Source organism: Oncorhynchus clarkii, chromosome 9 (assembly GCF_045791955.1).
Source record: "Oncorhynchus clarkii lewisi isolate Uvic-CL-2024 chromosome 9, UVic_Ocla_1.0, whole genome shotgun sequence".
NCBI lineage: Eukaryota > Metazoa > Chordata > Actinopteri > Salmoniformes > Salmonidae > Oncorhynchus > Oncorhynchus clarkii.
The window spans coordinates 36,407,445-36,430,186 of NC_092155.1; the positions used below are offsets into that span (position 1 = coordinate 36,407,445).

At 42.9% G+C, this 22,742-nt stretch overlaps 1 protein-coding gene across 2 annotated transcripts in view; it reads right to left on the minus strand.

The window, feature by feature from the left end:
* The window catches only part of LOC139417212 (proline-rich transmembrane protein 3-like), a 32,392-nt gene that overhangs the window by 4,233 nt on the left and 5,417 nt on the right, over nt 1–22,742 (minus strand). For both annotated transcript variants that reach the window (XM_071166459.1, XM_071166460.1), the window contains exons 2-3: nt 6,856–7,770; nt 4,702–4,974 (exon numbers count right to left, since the gene is read on the minus strand). In XM_071166459.1, coding sequence (XP_071022560.1) covers nt 4,702–4,974; nt 6,856–7,687 — 1,105 coding nt within the window. In that variant the 5' untranslated portion in view covers nt 7,688–7,770. The remainder of the gene's footprint in view (nt 1–4,701; nt 4,975–6,855; nt 7,771–22,742) is intronic.

Sequence of the window (22,742 nt, forward strand, 5' to 3'; positions counted from 1 at the left end):
TTTCTGGGTAACTCTCTAAGAGCTTTGCACACCTGGATTGTACAATATTTGCACATTATTATTTTAAAAGTTACATGTTTGACTTAAATGGGCTTGAAAATATATGGCAGGACTTGAAAATAGCTGTCTAGCAATGATCAACAACCAACTTGGCAGAGCTTGAATATTTTTTGAATGAATAATGTGCAAATATTGTACAATGTTGTGTGTGTGTGTGTGTGCATCTGATGTGCAAGTGTGTGTGAGGCGCACACTACTTTCTTAAAGTACATACAGTATGTGTTAAAGATTAGAGTTAATCACAGGCAAAATCCTAGAGGAAAACCCGGATCAGTCTGCTTTCCAACATACATTGGGAGACAGATTCACCTTTCAGCAGGACAATAACACAAGGCCAAATATACACTGTTGCTTACCAAGATGACATTGAATGAGTGGCCTAGTTAAAGTTTTGACTTAAAACAGCTTGAAAGTATATGGCAATACTTGAAAATGTCTGTTTAGCAATGACAAACAACCAACTTGACAGAGCTTAAAGATTTCATGTTAATTTAGATAATCATGTGCAATTATTGTACAATCCAGGTGTGCAATCGCTTCCAAAGGTCATTCTAACGAATTGAATCAGGGCTATGAATACTTATGTAAATTAGATATTTCTTTACTTAATTTTCAAAACATTTAAACTGTCATTATGGGGTATCGTGTGTACATGGGTGAGAAGAAAATCTATTTAATCCATTTTGAATTCAGGCTGTGACCGAATAAGTCAAGGGGTAGGAAAACATTCTGAAGGCACTGTAGAATTTGTAGCAAGCAGTGCACTGGGTTAGTCAGATTTGAATAAATAAAAAAGAGCAGATGAACTGGAATGACATTCACTCTCACAAGATGGCCACACCCCCAATAAGCCACGATCACGACTGCATTGAGGCATAGTCGCTGTGCTTCTATGGCTATATGCACCATGCCACTGCCTATTTCATTTGCTCATTCAGCAAACAAGACAGTTCAGTGCCTTTAACACAGTCAACACACCTTTATTTGCCCTTTAAGTTTTGACTGAATGGACGCACATTTGAAAGCCCCAGGACGGTCCCCTTACTTTGTGCTGTTATAATTTATGCTATGAACTCCTGCAATTTCATTAGGGCAGTGTACACATTTACCACACTTTTATGAGCATTTAAACCCAAAAAATATTGATATATATTTTTTTTATCACGTTGTGATAAAAAAAAATGTTATGGACGGCGCACTGTTATGGACGGCGCACAATTGGCCCAGCGTCGTCCGGGTTAGGGTTTGGCCGGGGTAGGCCATCATTATAAATAAGAATTTGTTTTTAACTGACTTGCCTAGTTAAATAAAGGTTCAATAAAAATAAATTGACATTTTCAGAAATTACAATGAAAAATTTTGAAAAAAATCCTGTATAGCACATAATATATCTGTGGGAATGGAGCATGAAGCATATGACACAAACTGAAACTATCAAAGACCTGCCACAATATCTATCACATATGCCTGTTCCCCCTCCCTTCACACACTCTCTCGCTCTCTCTCTGACACACACACATACATGTGTTCACACATGAAAATGCACATACACAATACGATCTGCAGTTCAAGGTAAAACAAGCAAATCATTTTCCCAGAGAGCTCCACCTTATCCTGTTAAGCCAATAAACTCCAATCACAATTCCATTCATCCCCTCCAACCACCAGAGCTTAACCACTAAGATAACACTGACCGGGTGGACTACCATAACACAACTTACAATGCATTCGGAAAGTATTCAGACCCCTTGACGTTTTCCACATTTTGTTACATTACAGCCTTTTCTAAAAAAAGTTTTTTTTAAATCCCTCAATCTACACACAATACCCCATAATCACAAAAGAAAAACAAAGTATTCAGACACTTTACTCTGTACTTTGTTGAAGCACCTTTGACAGCGATTACAGCCTTGAGTCTTTTTGGGTATGACGCTACAAGCTTGGCACACCTGTATTTGGGGAGTTTCTTCCATTCTTCTCTGCAGATCATCTCAAGCTCTGTCAGGTTGGATAGGGAGCGTGGCTGCACAACTATTTTCAAGTCTCTCCAAAGATGTTTGATCGGGTTCAAGTCCGGGCTCTGGCTGGGCCACTCAAGGATATTCAGTAACTTGTCCTGATGCCACTCCTGCGTTGTCTTGGCTGTGTGCTTAGGGTCGTTGTCCTGTTGGAAGGTGAACCTTGACCCCAGTCTGTGGTCCTGAGCGCTCTGGAGCAGGATTTCATCAAGTATTTCTCTGTAATTTACTCCGTTCATCTTTCCCTCAATCGTGAATAGTCTCCCAGCAACTGTCGCTGAAAAACATCCCCACAGCATGATGCTGCCACCACCATGCTTCACCGTAGGGATGGTGCCAGGTTTCCTCCAGACATGACACTTGGCATTCAGGCCAAAGAGTTCAATCTTGGTTTCATCAGACCAGAGAATTTTGTTTGCCGCAGAGATGGTTGTCCTTCTGGAAGGTTCTCCCATCACCACAGAGGAACTCTGGAGCTCTGTTAGAGTTACCATTGGGTTCTTGGTCACCTCATCAAGTTGTAGAAACATCTCAAGGATGATCAATGGAAACAGGATGCACCTGAGGTCAATTTCAAATCTCATAGCAAAGGGTCTGAATAGTTATGTAAATTTGGTATTTCTGTTTTTATTTTTAATACATTTGCTAAAATTTCTAAAAACCTGTTTTCACATTGTAATTATGGGATATTGTGTGTAATTTGACATGGAAATATTTTTATTTAATCAATTTTGTAATACGGCTGTAACGTAACAAAATGTAGAAAAAGGTTTAAATACTTTCCAAATGCACTGTATGCTGTCCAAACGAGAAATATATGGGGTTTGGCTCAACTTTAATCTCAGACAATTTGTAATCGTAAATTCTACCAGTCTCTCCCAGCCTTCTCTAAAGACACACACACACACATGCACACATGCGTGATCGCTAGCTGACGCACGCAAGAACGCACACACACACTTGGAGAAGTAAAGAAATGGTGAACAGAACACTCAGAGCTCTTTGAGTCCTAAAGGCCAGCTTATACGTGGTCTAACAACATGTCTGTAGACAATTAGATTGCGACTGCCAGTTTCCATGTTGCACAGACATGAAAAAAGTTTAAAGGCTGGTTTACAGTCCGTCTATCGACATGTCTGTAGACAATTGTCCTATAGCGAGATGATTATATCAGCAGTCCAGGTCTCCAAATAGCATACTTTCTCTATTTCAACATCAATGAACCCATCCGTTTAAAAATGAGTTCAGTAAATGTCAACCTAGCAAGCCAGGCAACCAAAAGCTATTTCTAAACAATGCTTTTGTTCATTCTAGCTGGCTAGCCAGTTCAAATAATGACCAGAGTATAGCTGACAACTATGAAAGCACATACTGTATAAGCATCTCTCTGTTATCATTATTATGAGCCATTAGTTAACCTATCAACCTCAGTGTTCTGTAAAGAGGCATAGTCGTTCAGTTTCAGTACACTCCTGGGGACAACAGACCAAATGGAGGGTTGTTTAAACGTGGCTCAAATGTTGTCCTGATAGGATCAAAGAGACCCCACGTGTCATTATTTTCCTTTTCTGTCTGCTTTCCTCTCCTCTACTTCTTCATGTTCTCCATCACTCTCTTATCCATCTCGTTTTCATTATTCACCCTGTGTACTTTCTATACCCTTACCACTCCTTCTGCCTTACTTTCTTTCACTCACTACCTCCTTACTCTTCTATGTCCTCGCTATCCCCTTCCATTGTTCAAACTCTCAGCATCACTCTTTAATCCTTTATCTCTTTCTCTTTTTCTCTCTACGATCTTAGAATTGGAAGGAACCCTTGGAGATCCTCAAGGAAGCATGGCTAGTCAATGGTTCATATTTGCACCTTCGGTTAGTTGAGGGTTTATTGGAGGACCCTTTAATGTTTCAATGTAGCATGGCTTAGTATGTGGTGTGTGGCTTTCTGATAGATACTTTTTGGCCTACCGTTAGAGTAAATGTAATTCCTGTTAATCTCTTCAGTTGTATTGTCATATTAAGGTTGAACATTGACCGTTTTATAGCTTCAATGAGGCTTACAGAGGTTTATGAGTTCCCCAAGTGCCTAGTCAAATCCCAAACTAGGAATAGTTACTATAGGTAGTCAGCTATGTTAATATTATATTAAAATATGTAATATGCATAAACACTCAATTTTTATAACTTTATTTGTAGTGTACAAACTTAACATGATGAACAGGAATTACATTTACTCTAATGGGTGGCCAAAAATAATTATCTGAAAGCCACGCCTCCAATAAGCCACACCTCCATTCTTCTGATATATTATTAAAAAGATTTCATCGGTGTAGCAACCTAAAAGGTGTTCCAGGCATATTTACTTTTAAGAGTGTGCTACATTGTTTCTATGCTCTTCTCTCTGTCAATCTTCCTCTCCTTCCTGCCTGAGTCTACCCTGGGCACATCCACTTTCCATCTCTCTCTCGCCTACTCTGTCTCTGCCTCTTCCCTCCTTTGAGCCTCTTCCAGGAACTTCCAGTAAAAACTCCAGCTGCATAAATAAAAAGGAAACTTAGGCCCAGTCAAAGCGGCTTTTGATTTCCACCCAGGGAACTACAACACCCAAAAGCCTACTTTCTCTACCTGTCTTGGCCGACTGTTTGGTGGTACTGGTAGTTCTTCCTGGTTCAGTAGCCTTTGTCGGTTGATTGGTTGTGCTTATTGAAGTATTTCTGGGTTCTTCTTTTGTTGTCGTAGTATTGGTTTTAGTTGTGGTGGTTGCTCCTTGTGCTGTGGTACTTGGCTGATGATTGGTTGAGCCAGGAGTGGTTGCTATGGGAGATGGTAATGTCACAGTGGAGGTCTGTCCTACTATTGGTCCGTCTGTGGCTGTAGTAGTGTTAGCTGTCATATTACCTGAAGAAAGACACAAGAGACATGAAGCAGCCCCTCTGCTGACAACTACATAAATGTCACTCAAAAGATCTAACAACATGATAAAGAACCACTCAGAGATTATAACACAGTACTCAAGCTCCAGTTATGGATGAACGTCTACTACTCCACTAGTACTTCTACTGTAGGTTAAAACATATTCCTCTGAAACTACACTACCAGTCTCATTCAATGATTTTTTGTTTATTTGTACTATATTCTACATTGTAGAGTAATAGTGAAGACATCACAACTATGGAATCATGTAGTAACCAAAAAAGTGTTAAACAAATCAAAATCTATTTTATATTTGAGATTCTTCAAAGTAGCCACCCTTTGTGGAATTTCTTTCCTTCTTAACGCATTTGAGCCAATCAGTTGTGTAGGGGTGGGGACAAGGTAGGGGTGGTATACAGAAGATAGCCCTATTTGGTAAAAGACCAAAATATATTTTTGATTCTTCAAAGTAGCCACCCTTTGCCTTGATGACAGCTTTGAACACTCTTGGCATTCTCTCAACCAGTTTCATGAGGAACGCTTTTCCAACAGTCTTGAAGGAGTACCCACATATGCTGAGCACTTGTTGGCTGCTTTTCCTTCACTCTGCGGACCAACTCATCCCAAACCATCTCAATTGGGTTGAGGTCGGGTGATTGTGGAGGACAGGTCATCTGGTCATCTGATGAAACACTCCATCACTCTCCTTCTTGGTCAAATAACCCTGGAGGTGTGTTTTGCGTCAGTGTCTTGTTGGAAAAACAATGATAGTCCCACTAAGCACAAACCAGATGGCATGGCATATCACTGCAGAATGCTGTGGTAACCATGCTGGTTAAGTGTGCCTTGAATTCTAAATAAATCACTGACAGTGTCACCAGCAAAGCACCCCCACACCACCACACCTCCTCCTTCATGCTTCATGGTGGGAACCACACATGCAGAGATCATCCGTTCACCTACTCTACGTCTTACAAAGACACGGCGGTTGGAACCAAAAATCGCACATTTGGACTCATCAGACCAAAGGACAGATTTCCACCGGTCTAATGTCCTTTGCTCGTGTTTCTTGGCCTAAGCAAGTCCCCTTTTCTTACTGGTGTCCTTTAGTAGTGGTTTCTTTGCAGCAATTTGACCATGAAATATATGCAGGCTCCTCTGAACAGTTGATGTTGAGATGTGTCTGTCAGTGGAAATCTGAAGCATTTATTGGGGATGCAATCTGAGATGCAGTTAATAACAGAGTTCTGAGGCTGGTAACTCTAATGACCTTATCCTCTGCAGCAGAGGTAACTCTGGGTTTTCCTTTCCTGTGGCGGTCCTCATGAGAGCCAGTTTTATCATAGTGCTTGATGGTTTTTGCGACTGCACTTGAAGAAACTTCAAAGTCCTTGAAATTGTCCAGATTGACTAACCTTTATGTCTTAAAGTAATGATGGCCTGTTGTTACTCTTTTCTTATTTGAGCTGTTATTGCCATAATATGGACTTGGTATTTTACCAAATAGGGCTATCTTCTGTATACCACAGCTACCTTGTCACAACACAATTGATTGGCTAAAATGCATTAAGGAAAGAAATTCTACAAATTAACTTTTAACAAGGCACACCTGTTAATTGAAGTGCATTCCAGGTGACTACCTCATGAAGCTGGATGAGAGAATGCCAAGAGGGTGCAAAGCTGTCATCAAGGCAAAGGGTGGCTACTTTGAAGAATCTTAAATATAACACTTTTTTGGTTACTACATGATTCCATATGTGTTATTTCATAGTTTTGATGTCTTCACTGTTATTCTACAACATAGAAAATAGTCTAAATAAACTTATATGTACAGTACCAGTCAAAAGTTTATCTTTAGGTACTCACCTGTCACTACTCCTCCACGGACTGTTGACACCACAGTGACGACTGTCAATCTAATGTCAGGTGACTGTGTGGAAAGGATTGTTTTGGCTGTTGTCAAGGCAGATAGGCGGGGCTGGACAGTGAGGCTGACCGTCGGGGTCATCTGTGCTTCGGCCATCTTGGATGATGGCCCTCCGCTGAAAGCCGTCTGAGCCTGTGGCCGGAACTGTGCCATTCTATCTGACGTTGTCAAGGCAACCGGTGACTCTTTCTTCCCAACAGCCATCACTGTAGGGACAAATTCACTTCCTGATCCAGTCATCTGCCAATCATCTACATCCCTTGGTACGATTGGTCCATCAGATTCCCTGCCCCCTGATGTCACTGGCTCAGCACCTGAGGATTTGGTGGGTGGGAGCGCGGTTGGTCCCTTTGCAGATGCAACCCCACTTGGTTCTGGGGTTACCATAGTACCTGTCCTAGCCTCAACAGAAGTGGACTGGCTTTGGGCAGACCCAATGTTGAGTTTCTGAGAGGGGGAATGGGATTGACTGAGGTCTATAGTTCTAGTCTGTGTTGTGGGAGTGCCCATTTCCCCCCCACCCTGTCCCAGGTCAGAGCCCCCTTCCCCCCTACCGCCTCCCTCTGTGGGCCAATCCGTGTTGATCACTCTGACAGACCCGTCGCTCCGACCTCTGGGACGAGAGGAGGGCAGACTGGGTTTGAGGGATGGAGTGATGACAGGGTCTGGAAGAGAGGAGGATGAGGAGGAGGAGCTGACGATCACCTGGCCAGAAGAGGGATGGAGAGAGGAGAGGAGGAGGAGGAGGGTGAGGATGGATGCAGTGGCCATGGTCTGGCTGTTGATGGTAATGATTTCTACAGTCCCTCTATTTGTCTTTCCAGCCGTCTGTCACACCATCCTCATACTGGGCTCTGTAGACACAGACAGAACAGAGAATGATGGATCAGGTTAACTCAGTATAGGAGTGAATATTATAACATGCGCGCCACGGCCTTTGGATGCGGGGAATAAAATGTCACTTCCGCAGAGCACACATGATTACCTCTCCATATTTCCTTTACACATTAACTTCCTACAGCTCTCGGGGACCACACATGAATCCACATAAGCAGCATACACAAATGAATGAATGAATGAATGAGTGAAATAACATATTTATTTTAACAATCTCCAGTTGGCAACCCATTCCTTACCGGATTAATTGAAAAACATTTTGGGCTGTCCCCGACTAAAAAATAATCTTTGTCGACCAAAAGTCGTCTGTTCTTTCGACCTGAATTGATTGCTGGACATTTTTAAACGTGTATTTTTCCATATATAGACAATCCTCTCCACACAGTCACCTGACATTCCATATATACTGTGTGTTTTTATAAAATCAACTATATGCATTGAGCTTGTCTGATGCTTAAAGTTTGCGGTTTGATGAAATAAGACAAATGCCTCAAGAGGGCACCAGATAACCCCCCCCAAAAAACTGACCCAGCTATTCTCCTGATTCTGCATTACTCTCCTGAAGTTGTCAGTAATAGGCTACATGAGGAGTCGGCAACCTTTTTCATGTTCAATTCTCATTTATATTGCCATTTCTACCGATCTGCGTGCCAGTTATGGTTTTCATATGCACATTTTCGTGAAACAGTTTAATTAAATTTATAATAACATCTTCATATTTCAAAATCATTGTCATGTGGTCAATCGAAATTCTATCCGAATCTAAGTGAAAATGACACAAACCTAAAAAGTAACATCTATTGCCATTTGCCAACTATGTAAAAGCCTACATAAAGCCAACAAATAAAAATAGCAGCCTGCAGGTAGAAAATATCCTGATAAAAATAAATATCCTATAAATCCCATTGGCTACACATGGCCTGTCTGCAACAAACTTGAAACATTGTATCAACTATTAAGTTGGGTCCAGCCTGAAGCTTGCACTAGTGAACTTGCTACATTGTAAAAAAAAATTCTGGGCTGTCAGAGTTTCCTGCACCAGTGAGCTCTGGACAGACACCGCTGTAGGCAATTTGCGCAAGGGATAAGAAGCAGTGCTTGACTTGGGCAGGAGCTCACCAGAGCTGAGTACCGGCACCTCAAATTTTGTTTTCCTCTTATAGAATATTATTTCAAAAGTATTGTGGAGTTGCTGCACCAGAACAAGTACCGGGACCTATTTCCGTCCAAGTCAAGCACTGATAAGGTAGGCCTATTTTATGACGTTTCCCACTGGATCAGATAATTATTTTTGAAATACATTGAGGAACTATTGTCATTCTCAATGGATGTAAAAACAGACTTAATTTGCTTGCTGTTTGCTGTGAAGAAAACATTACTGTAATGGCAGATTTCCTCTTCGTCTGAAGAGGAGTAAGGATCGGACCAAAAAGCAGTGTGGTAAGTGTTCATGACGATTTATTAAAAACGAACTGAACACTGAAATACAAAACAATGTGATGAAAACCGAAACAGTACCGTGTGGCGACAAACACTCACACGGAAACAAACACCCACAAACCAACAGTGAAACCCAGGCTACCTAAGTACGATTCTCAATCAGAGACAACTAACGACACCTGCCTCTGATTGAGAACCATACTAGGCTGAACACAAAAACCAAAATAGAAAGACAAACATAGACTGCCCACCCCAACTCACGCCCTGACCATACTAAAACAAAGAATAAAATAACAGAACTATGGTCAGAACGTGACAGTACCCACCCCCCCAAAGGTGCGGACTCCGGCCGCAAAACCTGAACCTATAGGGGAGGGTCTGGGTGGGCGTCTGTCCGCGGACAGAATAACCCACCAACAATGGACCAAGCAGCGTGGTAACGGCCAGCAGCAGCAGCGGCAAAGAACGCAGGACTCATGGATTTGGGAGGAGATTCTGGACGGCGAAGGACCCTGGGCACAGCCAGGGGAATATCGCCGCCCCAAAGCAGAGCTGGAGGCAGCGAAAGCAGAGAGGCGCCGGTATGAGGAGGCAGCACGGCAGCGTGGCTGGAAGCCTGAGAGGAAGCCCCAAAAATGTATTGGGTGGAGCAACACGGGGAGTGTGGTGAAGCCAGGTAGGAGACCTGCACCAACTTCCCGTGCTTACCGGAGAGAGAGAGGGACCGGGCAGGCACCATGTTATGTGGTGGAGCGCACAGTCTCCCCAGTGCGTGTGCATAGCCCGGTGCGGTACATTCCAGCTCCTCGTATCGGCTGGGCTAGAGTGGGCATCGAGCCAGGTGCCATGAAGCCGGCTTTACGCATCTGGTCTCCAGTGCGTCTCCTCGGGCCGGCGTATATGGCACCAGCCTTACACATGGTGTCCCCGGTTCGCCAGCACAGCCCAGTGCGGGCTATTCCACCTCGCCGCACTGGCCTGGCTAACGGGAGCATTCAACCATGTAAGGTTGGGCAGGCTCGGTGCTCAAGAGCTCCAGTGTGCCTGCACGGTCCGGTCTATCCAGTGACACCTCCATGCACCAGCCCTGCGGTGGCAGCCCCCCGCACCAGGCTGTCTCTCCGTTTCATCACAACAGGTGCTCCCGTCTGTTCTGAGCTGCTAGAGTCTCCCGTCTGTCCTGAGCCGTCAGAGCCGCCAGTCTGTCCTTAGCCGTCAGTCAGCCAGAACCTGCCAGAGCCGCCAGTCAGCCAGGAGCTGCCAGAGCCGCCAGTCAGCCAGGAGCTGCCAGAGCCATCAGTCAGTCCGGAGCTGCCCCTCAGTCCGGAGCTGCCCCTCAGTCCGGAGCTGCCCCTCAGTCCGGAGCTGCCCCTCAGTCCGGAGCTGCCCCTCAGTCCGGAGCTGCCCCTCAGTCTGGAGGCGCTCCTCAGTCCAGTGGGGCCTTTAATTAGGGTCTTAGACCCAAGGTCGGAGGTGAGGGTCGTCACTCTAAAGAGGCCCGTGAAGAGGGCAATGACTATGGTAGAGAAGGGTCCACGTACCGCGCCAGAACCGCCACCGCGGCCAGATGCCCACCCAGACCCTCCTCTATAGGTTTAGGTTTTGCGGCCGGGGTGGTACTGTCACACTCTGACCATGATTTGTGTTGTTTGTTTCTATGTTTTGTTTGGTCAGGGTGTGATAGGAGTGGGCATTCTATGTTGTATGTCTAGTTTGTCTATTTCTATGTGTTTTGGCCTGATATGGTTCTCAATCAGTGGCAGGTGTTTGTCGTTGTCTCTGATTAGGAACCATATTTAGGTAGCCTGTGTTGTATTGGAGCCCTTCACATTGTTACAAAATTTGGGAGGCGCATGGCGATGCGGACAGAGCTCGATTTGGTCTCAGACCACATTTTCGGATCAAGCATAAATTGGCTTTTAGTCTAGGCCTCAGCAATGAATTAGTTCACTGAGATGGGCGCAAATATATATATATATATATATATATATATATATATATATATTTGTTACTGCTCGAATAAAACAATCTCGGTCGAACAACAGCCTAATGACCAAACAATCTACCAGTCGACTAATTTGGGTCAGTCATACAAACATTACAATGGTCATGGTGTTAACCCCGGTGTCCTGGCTAAATTCCCAATCTGGACCTCATACCATCACGGTCACCTAATCATCCCCAGCCTACAATTGTCTCATTCACCCCCCTCCTCTCCCTGGTTATTCCCCAGGTGGTTGCTGTAAATGAGAAGGTGTTCTCAGTCACCTGGTAAAATAAGGGTCAAACAACCAGATATTGTTCCCGTGCAGTGCACACCGCATAAAGAATGAAAAGGAAATCAATACATAATAGGAGATAAGCAATATTCATATTTATTTAACCCTTATTTTACCAGGTCAGTTGACTGAGAACACATTCTCCTTTACAGCAAACACCTGGGGAATAGTTACAGGGGAATGAATGAGCCAATTGGAAGCTGGGATTGATTAGGTGGCCATATTGGGAATATAGCCAGAACATGGGGTTTTACACCCATACTCTTCCGATAAGTGCAATGGGATCTTTAGCGACCACAGAGAGCCAGGACACACGTTTAACGTACATACGAAAGACGACACCCTACATAGGGTAATGTTCCCAATCACTGCCCTGGGGGGAAAGAGTGAAAAGGGTGCCTCCTACTGGCCCTCCAACACCACTTCCAGCAGCATCTGGTCTCCCATCCAGGGACCAACCCTGCATATTTTCCGATGCAAGTCAGCAGTGGGATGCAGGGTGGTAGGCTGATGGTAATAACCCTATATCAGTAAAAAAAAAATCAACAGAGCAAAAGGACAATATAAGAACAAGGTGCAATCCTATTACACAGGCTCCAACGCCCGACACGTGGCAGGGGCTACAGTCCATTACGGATTACATAGGAAGACCCAGACGTGATCTTCCCAACGATGCCTCTCTAGCAGATGAACTCAATGCATTTTATTACTCTTTGGGCAAAAACAACACCGAGCCATTTACGAGGGCCCCCGCTGACCCAGGGGACTGGGTGATTTTGCTCTCAGAGGCCGACGTGAGTAAGATTTTTTAACCAGGGCGCTGGCAGGCATATTCACAGTCATTTTCAACCTCTCCTTGTCCCAGTCTGTAATCGCCACGTCTCAAGCTGACCACCATCATTCCTGTTCCCAAGAACTCTAAGGCTACCTGCCACAATGACTACCGCTGTAGCACTCACATCTGTAATCATGAAGTGCTTTGAAAGGCTGGTTATAGCACACATCAACTTCATCATCCCAGACACCCTAGACCCACTCCAGTTTTCCTACCGCCCCACAGATCCATTGACGATGCAATCTCAATTGCACTCCACACTGCTCTCATCCACCAAGATAAGAGTAATACCTATGTGAGAATGCTGTGCATTGACTGCAGCACAGCGTTCAACAACATAGTTCCCTCCAACCTCGCCGCCATACTTGGGACCCTAGGACTGAACACATCCCCCTGCAACTGGATCCTGGACTTCCTGACAGGCTGACCCCAGGTGGTGAGGGGGGTGCGGACATCCCAGTACATCAATAGGGCCGAGCTCCTTGCCATCCAGGACCTCTATATCAGGCGGTGTGAAAGGAAGTAACAAAATTCTAACTAATTTCAGGAAACCAGGCGTATGTCATGAGTCACGACTTAACAGGAGAGGCATTTGAACGTTTATTTAAATTTTTTATCAAAATGCGTTATTTGGCAGAAATGCCTTCTTGAACATTTGAACTTTCATGTGCCTTAATAACAAACTAGTATGCCATCTGTAAATACGAATAAAGTTGTTAAATTAATAGACTAGTTGGTTTAGCCACAGAAAAAGACAGGAACCTTCCCACTAGCCATGATTGGCTGAGATAATGAATGGGCTGGACATGCCGAGAGATGAGTTTTGGATTGGTCTGCCGTCTTCGGTCTTTAAAATTAGCTGCAGTTTTTTCTAAAGATACAACGTTAGACATGGAGAACTGCAAATGTGTTGCTACTGCTCTCCATAACATTGCTGCCCTGAATTTATCAGGCGCTATCGACAAAGGTCAGTGGGAAAAGGTTGTAATGGACTACTTTCAGGAGGATGATCGTACCATGCTGGCTTCTCTGACTCTGAAAATGAATCAGACCATGTGAACCTGAGTGACTTGACACAACGGGACATGCAAGCTGTACAAACTAAACGGAAACGACAGGATGTTTTATTTAATAAAAGGGGTGACAGTCTGTGGTGAAGCGTTCATCCATGTACGTCCACAACACGCCTGACTCTCCTCCACCGGTCATACAAGGAGAATGGTCTAATGTCTCCCATCAAAAAGAGAGCTGGCCCAAGCAAGCACATCTGTCTACCAGATGATGGTTGCTGACTGCAAGACCACCTGTCAAGACCTGCAGCTGTCTCTGGGGGCCCCTACTGAACCAGCAAGCAAGACATCAGGATGCATTACAGCTTTTATTTCCTCCTTTATACTGATTACGGACAGAGATGGAGAGATACACGCACACACACACACACAATATATAATTGGGAAGAAGGCAAATACCTTTCACCAAGCTGTGTAAAGACAGACTGACAGGGGTGAGACAATACATTTTATTTATCTTTATGTTCTTTTGTTGTTTCCAGGTGCACTGTCCTTCTGACCCTATGCAGCCAGGTCCCATCTCCTTTTTAAATCCTCACTAGTGTGGCTTGTTTGGTGTCTGCTGTGAAGGAATACCACAACAAGTCAACTACTTGATTGATGAAGGCATGTCATCCAGCAAAGGCAGCCACCCAGTCATCAACTACATACACTATTTCTTCACCAACTACGGAGTTGGGGAAGCACATGTGGACCTGAATTGTGATAACTGCAGTGGCCAAAACAAGAACAAGTTTGTGCTCTGGTATTGTGCCTGGCGGACCATGCACAAGCTCCACCCCAGTCTGGACCTTCAGTTCCTGATCACAAGCTTGCCTCCGACTGGTGCTTCGGCCTCATCAAGCAGCACTTCAGAAAGACCAGAGTTACCACTTTGTCTGAGATTGCTGGTGTTGTGAAGCACAGCACTGAGACGGGTCAACATCCCACACTTGGTTGGACTGGAGGATGGCACGGTGCTGGTTGAAAGCTATGGCTGGCAACAACACCTGACTCTGTACATTAGACTGCTGCTATAGATCTAGCAGTACCAGCACTTCAGGTGAATATCATTTTTATTGCATTGTATGAGGTTATTATTATTATCTAACCTTGGGAGGTGAATTGATGTTATGCAAGGTTGTAATGTTTTCTCTATGTTTTTTTGTTATTTCCTGTTTTACAGCTTCGATGCTCTGGAGCCTGGTGTTGTTGTCGCCAAAGAGTGTTCAGACTCAGTCAAGACCAGGTTTCAGCTGCTGTGCAACGCTGACATCCTTCCTGTCATAGATGGTCTGCCTGTACAAGCACCACCTGGACTGGACACAGCTAGACAAACTTATATTTTTGAGAAGTGTAAGAGCAATTACAAGGTTATGTTATAATACTGTTATTGCATCAAATGGTTGTTTTATGCAACAGAATAATGGGTTGCTAGAACACTCATCTGGGTGTGTTCTACTGAGGATGGGCCTCTGGGAGATTTAACACTGACAGGAGATTTACGATGTCTTTTGGGTGATAAAACCATTCCAGAGCATGAGTTAATGTTTCTGTTCTATATGGTACCAGGGAGAGATGACACCAGGGCCAGACCCTGGTTTTAACACAATGAAAATAGTTTTTACAGCAGATCCTGTCTGCTCTGAATTATAAGTATCTTTCATACAAATCTTAACCTTGTGACCCATTCCATACATCTGTTGTTTGTCATGTAGACTGAAGGGGGTTATTGTATATTGGCTATAAAATACCTTTATACCTTTATCTCGGGGCTCTCAACGAATCACCTAAGAGTGATTCGTCGACCAGTCATCATTATTGTAGAGCACTCAATCAATTAACTTTATATGTGTGTGTTGTATCCCTTATTAACAAGTGAATAAAGATTTAGTTTAAGTATGACTGACTTGTGTGATAATTTATTTACCCTCAAATGAGGAGAGATAAACTTAACCACCACAGAAGATCAGGGAATTTTGCAACGAAGAGGCTATAGACATCACATACTCTGCACCAAAGTCAAGGGCAGGACAGAAACAGGCTCTCCAAATACAGATTCCATTGTTCATGTGTGGTTCGGATGGACCAGTACATCACTTGGGGCGAGTTCCCAGTCATCAGCTCTTTCTGCAGTGCCTCGATTCACATGACTCTCTCATAACACACACGCCATACGTTGTTGCTACTATTTATTTTTTTATCCAGTTGCTCAGCCACTTTACCCCTGATTGTATTCCTCTGTTCGTTTTTGTGGATGTGCATTGTTCTTATTTTCTCCTGACTTTTTGGGTCCTGTTTTTGGCGTGACCGTTTCTGTACCGGAATAAATACAATTGTCCTAAATCCCTTGCTTTCTGTGCCTGACTCCGCACCCACTACTCCTAGAAGTCCTGACAATCTATCACTGATATCGTTATTGATATTGTTCTTGTACAGACTGTATATTATTTTGTTCTTTCTACTGGCATCGACACTTGTTCTTTTTTTCTTTATATTGACACTATCTATTTTTGATATTGCTACTATGCAAGTAACCATTTGTGACCCGTTTCAGGAAACTAGGCGTATATCGTGGGTCACTACTTTACAGAAGAGCCGTTCTAATACAAAACATTTTTTTTATCAAAATGTGTTTTTTGGCAGAAATTCCTTCTTGAACATCTGAACTTTCATGTGCCTTAATAACAAACTTGTAAGCCATCTATAAATACAAATAAAATTGTTAAAATTACGAGCCTAGTTGGTTTAGCCACAGAAAAAGTCAGCAACCTTCCCGCTAGCCATGATTAGCTGAGATAATGAGTGGGCTGGACATGCTGAGAGATGAGTTTGGATTGGTCTGCCATATAGCACGCTTCTGTCTTTTTGATCTGCTCAGTTTGTCTAGGTAGTCCTGTGTAACGCGGCTTTTTAAAAATGTATTGTGTAGTAAAACTGCATAAGTGTTGCTCTCCACTTTCTGGAGGACTGAGACACCTGTCACCGGATGACATCTTCAAACTAAGGGTAACCATGGCATCTGACAGGAGACGTGTCGGGTAAGATAGTCTAGCTAGCTACATTTTCAGATATTACAAGTTTCTAATTTTGACAGAAAGTGGTTTATTTCAAGTTAAAGTGTACTGTTAGCTAGCTAGCTAATGTTATGTGTATGATCTTATTATTTATATTTCAGAGCCATTTGCTTGGCTAGCTATAGACTAATGTTAGCTAGCTAACATTTAACCTGGTTGGTTAGCTACCTGCAGATTCATGCAGGGTAGTAACGTCATGAGTTGGGATTATGGTTCATTGTTCACCTAGCTAGCTAGCTAAAATTAGCTGGCTGGCTTGCTAGCTAATGTTACGTGTATGAACGTATTATTCGTATCTCAGAGCGATTTGCTTGGCTAGCTATAGCCTAATGTTAGCTAGCTAACATTGAAGCTGGTTGGTTAGCTACCTGCAGATTCATGCAGGGTAGTAACATCATAAATTGGGATTATGGTTCATTGTTTACCTAGCTAGCAAGCTACATGTCTTAACAAAAGACTGTGCAAGTAACCATTTCGGGTGCATTTGTAAACTCAGTCTGGCCATCAACTCCGATTTCAGAGCACTCTCGCCTGAGTGTGCCGGAGTGCAGAATAACTGATGAATTTACAAACGCTCAACACCTGTTCAATATAGCCAGTGTCAGTGAATGTATGCAAAAAATGGCATTCAATTGTTACCAGCAGCACAGTTACATTCACAAATGCTCGGGATAACATTAAACAACCTAACCAGCTCTGCTAGGGCGAGAATGTTCAGTGAACTGTTCTCTCAGTTGTGTCTGGAGGTAGCTAGCACGTTAGCTTAGGTGCTTGACCCCTGTTAGTACAGAACACTCGGATCAACCCTTAAAGAGATGGGTTGGGCTAAAGCTTAAGATGGTGTGAACGATGCTGAATGGGTGTAGACAAAGAAGGGCTCTCCAGTAGTACTACCAAAACATGCAAAGGCTATTTTCCCAAAAGTGAGTTTACAAGTTTATCAACTTTCAAAGCAAAACTACGTTCCCATTGTTCCTCAAATACAGTGTATGATGTACCATTTTGTAGCTCTGTGTCACTGCTTTATCCGATGTAAAAATAAAAAAATCTGATTTTGCTACATACAGTGCCTTGCGAAAGTATTCGGCCCCCTTGAACTTTGCCACCTTTTGCCACATTTCAGGCTTCAAACATAAAGATATAAAACTGTATTTTTTTGTGAAGAATCAACAACAAGTGGGACACAATCATGAAGTGGAACAACATTTATTGGATATTTCAAACTTTTTTAACATTTCAAAAACTGAAAAATTGGGCGTGCAAAATTATTCAGCCCCCTTAAGTTAATACTTTGTAGGACCACCTTTTGCTGCAATTACATCTGTAAGTCGCTTGGGGTATGTTTCTATCAGTTTTGCACATCGAGAGACTGAATTTTTTTCCCATTCCTCCTTGCCAAACAGCCGAGCTCAGTGAGGTTGGATGGAGAGCATTTGTGAACAGCAGTTTTCAGTTCTTTCCACAGATTCTCGATTGGATTCAGGTCTGGACTTTGACTTGGCCATTCTAACACCTGGATATGTTTATTTTTGAACCATTCCATTGTAGATTTTGCTTTATGTTTTGGATCATTGTCTTGTTGGAAGACAAATCTCCGTCCCAGTCTCAGGTCTTTTGCAGACTCCATCAGGTTTTCTTCCAGAATGGTCCTGTATTTGGCTCCATCCATCTTCCCATCAATTTGAACCATCTTCCCTGTCCCTGCTGAAGAAAAGCAGGCCCAAACCATGATGCTGCCACCACCATGTTTGACAGTGGGGATGGTGTGTTCAGGGTGATGAGATGTGTTGCTTTTATGCCAAACGTAACGTTTTGCATTGTTGCCAAAAAGTTCAATTTTGGTTTCATCTGACCAGAGCACCTTCTTCCACATGTTTGGTGTGTCTCCCAGGTGGCTTGTGGCAAACTTTAAACAACACTTTTTATGGATATCTTTAAGAAATGGCTTTCTTCTTGCCACTCTTCCATAAAGGTCAGATTTGTTCAATATACGACTGATTGTTGTCCTATGGACAGAGTCTCCCACCTCAGCTGTAGATCTCTGCAGTTCATCCAGAGTGATCATGGGCCTCTTGGCTGCATCTCTGATCAGTCTTCTCCTTGTATGAGCTGAAAGTTTAGAGGGACGGCCAGGTCTTGGTAGATTTGCAGTGGTCTGATACTCCTTCCATTTCAATATTATCGCTTGCACAGTGCTCCTTGGGATGTTTAAAGCTTGGGAAATGTTTTTGTATCCAAATCCGGCTTTAAACTTCTTCACAACAGTATCTCGGACCTGCCTGGTGTGTTCCTTGTTCTTCATGATGCGCTCTGCGCTTTTAACGGACCTCTGAGACTATCACAGTGCAGGTGCATTTATACGGAGACTTGATTACAGACAGGTGGATTGTATTTATCATCATTAGTCATTTAGGTCAACATTGGATCATTCAGAGATCCTCACTGAACTTCTGGAGAGAGTTTGCTGCACTGAAAGTAAAGGGGCTGAATAATTTTGCACGCCCAATTTTTCAGTTTTTGATTTGTTAAAAAAGTTTGAAATATCCAATAAATGTCGTTCCACTTCATGATTGTGTCCCACTTGTTGTTGATTCTTCACAAAAAAATACAGTTTTATATCTTTATGTTTGAAGCCTGAAATGTGGCAAAAGGTTGCAAAGTTCAAGGGGGCCGAATACTTTCGCAAGGCACTGTAAGACCGAATCAAGACAGTCGGTCACAATTGTTAGATCCCAGCCACCCAAGCTGTTTTCTCTGCTTCCAAACGGCAATGGTACTGGAGCATCAAGTCTCCCACCAACAGGCTCCTGAACGAACAGCTTCTACCCCCAAGCCAAAAGACTGCTAAATAGCTAACAAAACGGCTACACGGACTATCTGCAATGACCCTTCTATTGAATTTTTGTACTGTCTCTATGCACACACACACACACACATTTGCTCTCACAGACATAACACACACACACATTCATACTGACTCTACATACATGCACACACAGTCACATACAATCATCATACATACTGATGCTACTCTGTTTATCATATATTCTGATGCGTAGTCACCTTACCCCTATACATATCTAACCCTACCACTCCAGTATCCCTGGACATTGTAAATATGGTATTGGCACTGACCCTGGAACTTTATTTATTTATTTATTATTTAACCTTTATTTAACTAGGAAAGTCAGTTAAGCACAAATTCTTAGTTTCAATGACAGCCTACCAAAAGGCAAAAGGCCTCCTGCGGGGACGGAGGATTAAAAATAAAGAAAATATAAATATAGGACAAAACACACATCATGACAAGAGAGACAACACTACATAAAGAGAGACCTAAGAAAACAACATAGCAAGTCAGCAGTACATGACAACACAGCATGGTAGCAACACAACATGGTAGTAACACAACAACATGGTAGCAGCACAAAACATGGTACAAACATTATTGGGCACAGACAACAGCACAAAGGGCATGAAGGTAGACACAAAAATACATTACACAAAACAGCCACAACTGTCAGTAAGAGTGTCCATGATTGAGTGTTTGAATGAAGTGATTGTTTGTTGCAGCTCGTTCCAGTCGCTAGCTGTGGCGAACTGAAAAAAGGAGCGACCCAGCGATGTGACCCTGTGACCCGAGCTTACTTTCTCGCGTTCTTCTTATTTCTATTTCTCGTGTGTTTTGTTCTAGTTGACTTTTTAATAAAATTGTTATAGTACTACTGCATTGGAAGCAATAAAGGCATTTCACTGACAATAAAAATGTGAAACTTGTGTGTGTACCTATATAGAGTGGTGTTTATAGCTGTTCTGCTGTGCTGACTCAGAGGGCAGGTCACTGAATTCTTCCAGAGGCTTAAGCAGAGGGGTGTGGTGTATAGTTACAGTGAGTCATGACACACAAACAAACAATGAAATGTGTACACACACACACACAATCTCACACACACACACAGACAGGACCTTAGCCTGCAATTTAAATTGCATAATGCAGAAAGCCTGCATAATGACCGGAGTAAAGGAGCAAAATTGGTTTCACTCCTCCAATGTAGATGGGCACTGTGTCTCTCTATTTGTATCCCTTTATATCTTATTGGCTCCTTGTATGTCTCTTTCTCTCAGCCTCTGACACAATACCTCTCTTCTCTCTATTACAGTTGAAGTTGGAAGTTTACATGCACCTTAGCCAAATACATTATATTCAATTTTTCACAATTCCTGACATTTAATCCTAGTAAAAATTCCCTGTTTTAGGTCAGTTAGAATCACCACTTTATTTTAAGAATGTGAAACGTCAGAATAATAGTAGAGGGAATTATTTATTTCAGCTTTTATTTATTTCATCACAATCCCAGTGGGTCACAAGTTAACATACACTTAATTAGTACTTGGTGGCATTGCCTTTAAATTGTTTAACTTGGGTCAAATGTTTCGGGTAGCCTTCCAAAGGCTTCACACATTAAGTTGGGTGAATTTTGGCCCATTCCTCCTGACAGAGTTGGTGTAACTGAGTCAGGTTTGTAGGCTTCCTTGCTCGCACACGGTTTTTCAGTTCTGCCCACATATTTTCTATAGGGTTGAGGTCAGGGCTTTGAGATGGCCACTCCAATACCTTGACTTTGTTGTCCTTAAGCCATTTTGCCACAACTTTGGAAGTATGCGTGGGGTCATTGTCCATTTGGAAGACCCATTTGCGACCAAGCTTTAACTTGGTCTGATGTCTTGAGATGTCTTGAGATGTTGCTTCAATATGTCCACATAATTGTCCTTTCTCATGATGCCATCTATTTTGTGAAGTGCACCAGTCCCTCCTGCAGCAAAGCACCCCCACAACGTGATGCCGCCACCCCCGTGCTTCACGGTTGGGATGGTGTTCTTCGGCTTGCAAGCCTCCCCTTTTTCCTCCAAACATAACGATGGTCATTATGGCCAAACAGTTATATTTTTGTTTCATCAGACCACAGGACATTTCTCCAAAAAGTACGATCTTTGTACCCATGGGCAGTTGTAAATCGTAGTCTGGCTTTTTTTTATGGCGGTTTTGGAACAGTGACTTCTTCCTTGCTCAGCGGCCTTTCAGGTTATGTCGGTATAGGACTTGTTTTAATGTGGATATAGATACTTTTGTACCTGTTTCCTCCAGCATCTTCACAATGTCCTTTTCTGTTGTTCTGGGATTGATTTGCACTTTTTGCACCAAAGTACGTTCATCTCTACTAGACAGAATGCGTCTCCTTCCTGAGCGGTATGACGGCTGCGTTGTCCCATGGTGTTCATACTTGCGTACTATTGTTTGTACAGATGAAAGTGGTACCTTCAGGCGTTTATCAGAAGCTTCTAAAGCCATGGCCTCATTTTCTGTAATTTTCCAAGCTGTTTAAAGGCACAGTTAACTTAGTGTATGTACAATTCTGACCCACTGGAATTGTGATACAGTGAATTATAAGTGAAATAATCTGTCTTTAAACGATTGTTGGAACAATTACTTGTGTCATGCACAAAGTATATGTCCTAACCGACTTGCCAAAACTATAGTTTCTTAACAAGAAAAGTGTTGATTGGTTGAAAAATGAGTTTTAATGACTCCAACCTAAGTGTATGTAAACTTCTGACTTCAACTGTATATGTGGACTATCTTATTCTATTTCTCCCAGCCTCTTTCTACACTTTCTCTCTATACCTCGATTACTAATACTATCCTCTGTTCAACTGCTCATGAACAACACATGCGTGAAGTGGTTATGGGAGTGACACATGTGAGTAAGTATGTTTAAGGATGCCGTGTGTGCGCGCGCATGCGCGTGTGTGTGCAGTTGTGTGCACCATCATGGAAGAGAGTGAACATATGTGAGCCAGTGTTCATACATATGTGGAATTGTAAATCTGAACGGAGATCTTGTCAATAATGTGTGATGTTCCACTTCCGAAATTTATGGTTTTAAGGCGTCCGCATGCTAACCATCCAATACAGTTCGGAACAGATAGTGCATATATTATGACAACATTTTGAGACATTTTTGTTTGTTTTGGTCTTCAGCAGGGTTTTTTTTCAGCTGTTCGTATACACAAACATTTTCTCGAGGCAAGCCGAAGTCGGTAGCCAAAGTCTACTCCCCTTCCTCAGTGATTGGTCAACAAGTGTTGTGTTTTCATGCAACAACAACAAAAAAATGACTTTGGAAATACTGCACCAAACATATCAGTTAGATGTAAAAGTGCGCCACTAAGATCTCCTCGGCAAAAACG